At 38.7% G+C, this 9936-nt stretch overlaps 1 protein-coding gene across 1 annotated transcript; it reads right to left on the reverse strand.

Moving 5' to 3' along the window:
• LOC149000919 (zinc finger CCCH domain-containing protein 32-like) lies at positions 1-8014 on the reverse strand. The gene is made up of 3 exons (XM_089140578.1): positions 7633-8014; positions 2459-2569; positions 1-2337 (listed from the first exon to the last, which is right to left on the reverse strand). The coding sequence occupies exons 1-3, from the start codon at positions 7744-7746 to the stop codon at positions 301-303; spliced, it is 2262 nt and encodes a 753-aa protein (XP_088996704.1). The 5' UTR covers positions 7747-8014; the 3' UTR covers positions 1-300.
• Positions 8015-9936: the final 1922 nt, after the last annotated feature.

The raw sequence follows: 9936 nt of genomic DNA on the forward strand, positions 1-9936 counted from the left end.
AAATGATCAATGGACACAAACACAATAATTATTTGGTGGAATTGCATGAGCCACCAGTACTCATAAGAAAGAAATTTGAATTAGTTTTAAGTTAAATACAAAGCAGGAAGCTATGACTAATACAAGAAGGTTCCCACACTGTTATGCAGAAAACCACAACAGCATACTAAATTGGCTCACATCCAAGAGCCATTCTATTCTTTTCGAATTGAAACTCAGATCCTAAAGTCTCTTAAAACACTAAAAATAAAGTCCCCTCACCTCTTTCCCACCCGAAACCCTTTCCTGCCTCTCCTTCTCTCAAGAGAACATCACCCCAATCTTCTTTGCAAAATCATCCCCATCTTCATCATCCAAGTATTCTTCTTCATCCACATTTTCATCATCCCCACCATCTGTTGGCTCATAATCATATTCTTCATCCCTCTGATCATAGTTTTCATGCTCTGGATCTTCTTGGTCTCCCATTGCATCATCAACCATCATTCCATCTTCACTCTCAAGCTCAGTTCCTTTTCGGGCATCTGAAATTTCACCTTGGGGAACCACATCATAACCTTCAGTAGTGACCTGACCTTCTTCATTGTCTTCAGTTGCAATATCTGGACCAGCATCCAAGGACCTCTGGTCTTCCTTCATTCCCTGAGTATGATCATTGGCTTCTTTCTCTGCTGACATCCTGGGACTGCCTGGAATGATTTCTCCACTCTCCTTTGGGCTATCCACCTGCCCATTTTCTGAAGCTGTGCCATTCCTAGAAGATGCTGTTTCTGCTCCTCTCTTTCTCTTCAAAATCTCACTCAGAGGTTTTGGGCCCTCAAAATGAATTGAACCTTCAGATTCTTGATAACTCATTAGTGGTCCCAGTCTTAAGTTTTTCTGCTCCTTTGGCTGTGACACTTGTCGAGCTTTCACAAGCCGAGCCTCAGTACTCCCTGAGAACTTTGTACCTTTCAACTCAGCAAGGCGTTTTGGACCAGCAAAAGATGAAGTATCACCATCCACCTCATCTCTTCTGTTTCCTCTAATATCTCTAGACTCTCTGAAGTCATCGTGGCCAGGCCGTCTTATTCTTCCTTCTTGCCTTCCCTGGAGGAAGGATGTTGGAGGCCTGCCAGGTGACAATCTACTGTGGCTCATTCCCCCATCAACGTCCCTCTCTAGACGCGAATCATTTCGACTTCTGTCAGGTGAAGATCTCCTTGGAAGGGAGAGTCGACCTTGAAGCCTATTGCTTCTGGAACTTTCATGAGGTATATGGTGTGAATCTCTCGAAGAATAACCGCGGTTTCTTTGGTCATGACTGTGACGATCATGGTCATCCCTACGACGGACATCACCACGATGGTCAGGGCTAACTACGGACCTCAAACCATTGACCCTCCTTTGCTTTGACAGACGTTGGCGCAGATCTGATTCATCAATCTGATTGGGTTTTTCAACTCTTGAGAAACCTCTCTTTTCTAGCATAGATGGCCTTTCTGTCCAGTCAGATAAAACCCTTTGCTGTTCCCTAGCGTACTGATCTTGCAATTTCCCATATGAATCAAAGCCATGTGGATCATCATATGGTTCTCGGTCAAATTTAGCAAGTGGAGCATAATTAACAGAATGGTCATAATCAAACTCATTCAGAGAGTTCAAACGCCTTCCCTCATGGCTAGCCGTTCTTCTGTACTCATCTTCTGCATGATAGTAATCAGGGTCCCTGAGTTCATCATCAACAAGAACATCAAAACCAGGAGAGGATTCCCTTAAGGACTCATCAGCATCTTTACCATCCTGGAGAACTCGGTCATCAAATGCCTGAGCCTGAAGGCTATGGTGGGGCCTTGGTACAGAATTTCCACTGGCATTAGGAGAAGCATTTGTCATCATGTGTTTTTGACGCTCATCTACCGATGTGATGGGTGGCAGTATGTTTCTTCTCATTATGCTGACTTCTGACGGAGACATTTCAGGCTTCATAACTAGTTTTGGTTGAGGGGGAACTTCAGTGGACTTTCTGAAGTTCTCTCCTGTAGTCTGTTGTTGATTTGACTTATCAAGGCTCCCATAAGTCTTCTTTGGATTAAAGGGCTCAGAAACATTTGTCACAGCTTTTGTTTCCTGTTGCTGTGGCGGTGGATTACTGAGGGGTTGTGCTCCATGCAAGAAGGCGCATCTGTCACCCTTTAAACAAAGCCCCTTCTGGAAGTAATAGCAAGGAACAGCTGGTTTTCCCGAGCTATTAGCTGGAGTATGGCTTGGAGGCATTTTTGGTGCTACACTTTGTGAAGGTGGTACAGACAATCCCACTGAAGGTGTTCCTGGGGTTCCTATCAAGCCATCAAGTGGCTGAAAGCAAAGTATTAGGTATAGAACTCATATTGATGATTGATAATAATATACTAAAGAACAGAAACAACATGTTCATTCGTAATTAAACTAAACAGGTATATTTGAAGAAAGAACTCACCGGGTGCCGGAATGCACATTTTGGATTCAAGCAGTTACCATTAATCCAGTACCAGCAATCCCTTGGGTTAATCCTGGCAGCTTCACTATGGCGGTATTCACATTCACTTCCCTATATCAAAGAAGGGAAAATAAAGGGTCATAAGAACCATATCCTACAGAGTATTCATGAATAGTATAAAAGTTGGAAATATATCAATGCTGATTAACACTAGCTAACAATAACCTGATAGACAAGGTTCATGTTACTATTGTCACAGGAGAAAACATGTCTAAGAGGCTATGCAAGTGATTAAAATTTTCCAACTCGCAGGAAATATTGCCAAAACCTGCCCAAATACATTCCTTCAAAGTATAATTTTTATGCATTTTAACTCAGGCTCAGCTCATTTGACCAAAAATAAATTAGCTATGCAACTGCAATTTTGCACATTAACTTGTCGATTTGCAGGAGAAGTTTACCCTCGTCATCCCCTCTTCCTTTCTCTTTTATGAAGTCTGTGTTTATCAATGAACCATAACAATAAACAATTTTCTTTTTTATGAATAAATAATTATATTAAACGAAAAGGAAACAAGAGAACAAGGTCTTTAAGTAGAAGACCAAAAAAAAGAACTAAGACCCCATGAATCAACAATAAACTTGTTCCTTGGGGTATCATCAACAAGGGGATGGGGGATAGCCAACAATCTAGAAGAAACATCAAAATAGATGGCATTCCAAATCCTGTCTATAGAGCGAGATTTAGAGGTCCATCTTCGAAGATTGTGCAAATTATACAGCCTCTTTACAACTAAACAGTTTGTTGACCCTGATTATCCTCAATTTGTGTAAAAATAAGAATATTGTGATATACAACAGTGGGTTTGTACCTCATTTCATTTAAGATAGCATTGACATACATTTCAAATGACACGAGATTTACTATGTGCTCATCATTCAAACCCACGATGAAGATGATCTTAAAAAACCAATATCAGCCTCAATCCATCCCCTCCTTTTCGCTGCCCATTTTTCTCAGAGATTTTGGTCTCCTTTACTTTTGGGGAAGAGAAGAAAAGTGGGGGGGGGGGGGGGGTTGAGAGTGATATAAGGAGATTCTACATTAGTTTTTTCAGTAACAAGAGACAATACATTAGTTTATGTTTCATATGTCTGACTCTCAATGTGTAAACTTAGAAAGATTTTATTCAATGTAAGCATAAATGCATGCATGCACGCAGGTGGTCAAGCAAAATTGGTTATGGGCCTCAAATTCATAGCCCCAGACCAAAGACCCCCCAACCCCAAGAAAAAATTTCTTCTAAACCCACAGCCAGCTATTCAAGCTCAGACTGGACTATAATTGGTTTAGGAAGAACAATGCATAATAGCAGCTAGTCGAATTACATATTTTTAGTTTAACAAATAAAGGTCCTCATCAAAGTTGCTAGTAGGCGACCTGAGGCATGGAGGGGCAACAAAGCAACAAGGCACCTTAGGCACACAGGATATGTAAGATAGCAATGAGAAATTCATAAAAATATGCTTCTATGCAACACTAGAAGCCATATCAATGCATTATGATAATTACGTTAGTTTTGATCTAATATGAGAAGACCAACATATAATAAATTAAGAATAAGACATGATGGTGGGACACTCAATTAGGTTCAGCATGGTCCAAAGAACTCCTGTATCAGGCTGAAGCCAAAACTCACCCTTCTCCTCCCCACCCCCCCCCCCCCAACCCCTTTTTCCCCCTTTACTTATAAATTCATAGAAACCAACAAAATGAGAAACGTCTAGTATGATTAGAAGATCAAAGACCCCTTACAACTTAAGTCTTCCTTGAAAATTGAAAATATCTAGAGTAATCTCCAATAAATCTCCCCTAAAACATCCTCAAACAACTCAAACCTCCTCCCTATGATCTGCATCAGTTCTTCGAAGATAAAGGTTGACGAATCAGATCCACCAGATGACCTTCGATCAGAAGTAAAACTCAGAAACCATTGACTTTATCAATCAACCCTCCATGGGAATGATGGCAAATAATGCAGAACTGATCCCAAACTAGTAAAGCCACCAAGAGACCAATCGCAATATAACTACACATAGAGACAAAACAGTATTGAGAACCAGATTCTCTAACAATGTGTTCTTTTTAAAAGAAGAGATAAAGGATACGACCAATGCTTCGCCATCTGACTTGCAGGAATGGAATAACCACCAGACCAACATATTGAATTACCAAAGCATGGTCTGGTTGAAGTACCAACCAATCAAGCTCTTGAAATCACCATCAAGAGGGCTGGAAGTGAAACAGACCACTGCACCAAAAAGGGTGAAGCCAGAATTCACCTTTAAAAAATGGTTCAGACTTAAGCTTCTTCCCCTTTATTTAGAACTTCACGACGATCAATAAAGGAGGAAACCTTGAGTGTGGTAGCACGATAGCTTATGACTTAAGTCTTCTTCAAAATGGAAACTATCTAAAACATTGTAAAATAGAAAATTATTGTATTGTAGCATATCTATCCAATCCTACAAAATGAATTGAAGCCACAAGGTGATACCCACAATTCCTGTAGGTACTGAATATTGTTAATAAATTACTTGCCACTCAGACCTCTGGTAGTCCTTCTAGAATATCCTACAAATCCCCTTTATAAATCTTCCAATATCCTCCGTATCTCCTCCCTATGATCTGCTTCAGCTTGAGTTTCAAAATTAAAGTCACGGCAATTCTGAGGCAGCAAGTTAACTCGGAAATTCTGAAAGCTAAGGCCAAATCAAGTGATATCGCAAATATGAACTTCGCACTTTTTTTTTTCACGGCAGAATCATTTAAGGTTCCCTCCTCAGCCATGTCATTAAAGTTCCCACTTTAGCTGTTTTGCATATACCTCAATTAAAAGAATTTCAACAATCATAGTCCTAAATAAATGCACCTGCTCACCAGTTCTTTTCGCCACTTAAAAATGAAAAGTAATATAAATCGAGATACTTTCTAGCAAACTGCCCATTTATGAGATCCACTTTGCTGAAAGTGTTGAGTTAATATCTTCTCCAACAAGAAGCAAAGCAGATGATTAATCATTTTGCTTTTCAGCATCTCAAATGAAATTTGAAATGCCACTTGAAATGTGCATTCAATCTAATTGCCACAAGCTATGTATAAGTGATTGGAAATGATGTCTCCTTTCCGAAAAGCACCATGAGGGCTTAGGGAAGAGTTTGCAATATGCTCTCCCTGCCCAACCAAATTTAATTAAAAAAACAAAATCCAACACCCCTAAAAGTAAGAAAACATTTAAGTCCAACCAACAATTATTTTATTCTAAGACCATTAAATTTAACGTTCATATGTTCTAAGTTGGGAAGTGATGTCAAAATTTATATGGAAAAAAATCCTCTGTTGTGCACAACAATGCAGCATGAGAGACTGGCACGTGGATTATTCAAAATTGATGCTGAGATTAAGATCTTGTTCTAAGTGTAAGACCCATGGGTTGAAACCAATCTAATCCTCAACCCACTCATAGAAAACCCGATCCAGGTAGTTCTCCTTTTGTTTTGCTGCAATTCGTTCCGTTCCACCATCTAGACAACAAACTAGATTTCCCATCTTGTACTTCTCTAGCGTATTCAAATGCAGCATGTCCCACCATTTCTGACGAGATGCTTATCGGTGGGCAGGGTTCTCAACAGCTATTCCTATCTTTGTTTCTATTCGGGTGGCGTTACCGGAGGTGAAGGATTTATTGATTGGGCAAATTCACGGTTCATCATCGCCTCAGTCTTAAGTTCCTCTTCTGCTAACAACACTCCATTGCTTCCTAAAAGAAAAAGCTTAAAACCAAGGCACATAACCAAAAAAGGAAAAATTAAAAATAAAAACTATTCAAGTAAAGTGTGATTTGGCGAAGGCAAGTTTAGGATTAGGTTTGTGCTTGCCATGTTCATAAGAAAATCCTCTAGCAAAGCACGATTTGAGGAACCCATTTCATCAAGATTGAGATTCAAGGCCTGGAACACACTTGCAGGAATTGAAATTGTCGAACATGTTACTGTACCAAACCAGGAGAAGAAACTGATTAGAACACACAAGTTTCAGCCAACTTTTTTTTGTTCATTGCTAGGTAATTTTACCAGGCTGTGTGCATTTTTGTTCAGAGAACGGAAAGCTTCTTCCATTTCCTGCCATGTCTGGATTGAATTTGCCGGCAGATTAATATACCATTTGAATGCCGTCTCCAAGAGTGACTTGCTGGTGAAGTGCAGAAAAGCGAAACCTAAACGAGAACTATCCGATTCGAGGTTTGCGGGTAAAGAATTAATCCCTTTCATCAACCCATGGGTCTTTACACTTTAAAAAGGTTATAATCTCAGCCATCAATTTTGGATAATCCACATGTCACCCTCTCATGCTGCTCTGCTGTGCACAGCAGATGATTTTTTTCCATTTTATATATACAGTATTGAGCTTCTGCCTAATAAAATCATGAAAACAAGCTGAAAATAACGTCAAAGAACAGTCTGATAAGATAGGAAAAGGATGATCCTTTTGTTGCTTCCCCAAGAAACTTCTAAAAGCAGAACGTTAAATATGGGTCATGGAATGACTACAATTCCGTTTCATCATGCTTTGAATAGCTGCAACTTAAGGTCCCCTATTCAATCCAAATATTTCCCAGTAAGATGCTTACTGGCACATGCAAAGTAAAACCCACACTCCAAAACAACTTTGCTTCTGGTGTCAACAGTTTCCAGAAATGGTAACTCATGTTTATTAAAAACAACTATCAGGATATGCACTCCCACATAAAAAGCACAACATGTTAAAAAGATCCAACAGCATTATCAGTAAGCTAATCTTAAGTGATTGTCATAACTACCGTACTAAAATTGTATTCAACATCTGGACAACAAAACCAATATCTGAAACTCCTAGTTTCCAGAACCAAAAATATAGAACTTCACTAGTCCAACTACTGGGTTTTCAATTAACAAAACCTTAATCAAGCGCATAAATCTAAGCACTCATTCACTAATCAAGATCCAACACAGAAACAGTCAATCAACCCACTCATATCACACCGATTCAATATTCAATCTAAGAGAACCCAAGAAACCCTAGAAACCAAACAATCAAGATTGAAAAACCCACAAATTAGACAGAAAAATCGAACCTTTTTGCAGGTCAAAGGAGACGCAAGGAAATAAACGCAATCCGTATTTCTTTTCAGAGACTCTTCCTCAGCTGTAGATACATGCTGAGCTGAATCTCGAGTCCCAGCTTCCATGGGCGTTCTGCAACCTCAAAACGATCCCTTGTTTTCAACCCAATTCGTTACAAGATAGATCCTGAAAGCTTAATCAGTCAGAAGCTTCGCTGTAGCTGATAGAGATTAGGGCAAGCACATACGAGAGTAGGAAGGATTGATCCGATCTCGGGAGCTCAGATCCAGTCACCACTCACGTGGGGTTCGGAAGAAAGAGGAGAGAGAGAGAGAGAGAGAGAGAGAGTTAGAGATATAGAGAGTAAGAGAGAGAAACCACGGTGGCTTTTTCGGGAGCACTTTCTAATCTCTATTCATGGGTTTCTTCTGTACTTTCCCACGTTGTGAATGAAAAACTAGGGTAACGGCTACCTAAGAATAAAGATACTTTTCTGTTCAATAAGGCACTAGAAAAAGGCATCTTATGGGGTAGTTTCGTAAATGAGAGATGAAAGACAGTTACTGATTGGTGCAATTACGTAAACGCCCTAGTCACGTTAACGTTCAACACTATGGACTTGTGGTCAACGTAGGTTGCTCGATTGATAAAGTCAACACTTTTTAGTGAAGAAGTTGTAGATTCGACTCTTGTTGATGGAATACCTACTTAAAAAGGCCCAACTTCCCTGGGGGAAGTCTTGGGTTCGCACCCGTTTGGCGACATTAATTATATATATATAAATTTTCCTTGAGGATGTAATCGTGGGTAAGCTGGATCGGATGAACCTCATCAAAAAAAAAAAAAAAAAGCATTATTGTATTCAAAAGATAGTGTTGATACGTGTCAAATTGATTTTAAAGCAAGATTAAGGGTGTTTCTTTAATTGTGGTACGATCAAGCGGTTGTTTGATCTTTACCAACTGAGCCAACCCCCGTCAAGGTTATATAAAAGATTTACTAGTAATAGATAATTGAGCTATCAACCTATCTCTATTGTCCATTTGGGGCCAAACTACGTCCTTATGTGTGGCAGCATGGTCCCACCACAAAAAAATATTTACCTATTCGTTCATGATGCTTGCAAGTATATTTTATTGGCTCTTGTTCTTGTTTTTTTTTTTTTTTTAGAAACAAAGCTGAAATTATATTAGACTCTCAAGTCAAAGACCTGAGGCAAGTAAAGAAGGGTTTACAACGCAAGCAAAAGGGGACAACCTCCAAGATCTGCTAAGTTTAAAGACCCTTGAGCCCCTGGCAAGGGAAATCTGCCTATAGCATTGAAGGACTTGTTGATGTAGATGAACCTGATAAAAGAGAAAGTAGCTGAAATCTTTAAAATATCAAGGATAATGTTGTTGCTTAGCCAATCCAATGATTTCCCATAGCCATTTAAGGCATTGATAGAGGTAAGCAGTTAGAGAATATTACCACCTGATTGATCCTAAAATTCAAAATACAAACGACAAACAAGCTAAAGCTGGTTAAAGGGGTCGAAGAAACCTCATGAGCATAAAAAACATTGTTGAAGAAACTTGCAGGCAAGGTTCATCTTGAGCTAGCTTCACATCACTAATCAATCTATTACAAAAATTCATAGAGTCAATAAGAGAAAAAGATTTTTCAGTGAACAAAATGTTATTTCTATTAAGCCAAATCTCCCAACAAATAATATTGCACATAGTGACTACAAAATCCTTTTGATTTAAAGAGGAAAACCTTGAGGCTTGAGTCAATAAAGTCCAACCACTCATGAATGGAGTTACTATAAAAGTCAGCAGAGTTAACCTGTAACGTAGAAGCTCTCTAGATTTGTTTCGCAAACTCACAAAAAAAAAAACAAAGCATGATTACCAGTTTCAATTTGAATAATACTTCGAGAAGAACAAGGCAAACAAAAATGAGATTGAAAACTATTTATATCAAACAAAGCTTTTTGTGTTGCAATATACTTTCATGAGTAGCTCTCCAAAAGAAATTTCTAATTTTAATCAAAGTTTAGTACATATGTCACATGACCAAGTAATTTTCATTTTTTTCATGAAAATGAATAAAATAAATAAATATAAAAAATAAAAAATAAAAAGAAAAAAGACTAAGAAGAGTAAAAGAAAGAGGAGTTCCAGAATTCTCAATGTCAACCCTAATCTTCTCTAGTAAAATAGCAAAAATGTCCATCAATAGCCAATTTTATGTATTCAAACCTATGTAGAAGAACCTATGTTCAAAAAGAAAAGAATATCCGTAGACCAAACATCACTGAATTTGTTTGAAAA

The sequence above is a fragment of the Hakea prostrata genome, chromosome 11 (genome assembly GCF_041222555.1).
Source record: "Hakea prostrata isolate BN-2017 chromosome 11, UWA_Hpros_2, whole genome shotgun sequence".
In the NCBI taxonomy this organism is placed as follows: Eukaryota; Viridiplantae; Streptophyta; class Magnoliopsida; order Proteales; family Proteaceae; genus Hakea; species Hakea prostrata.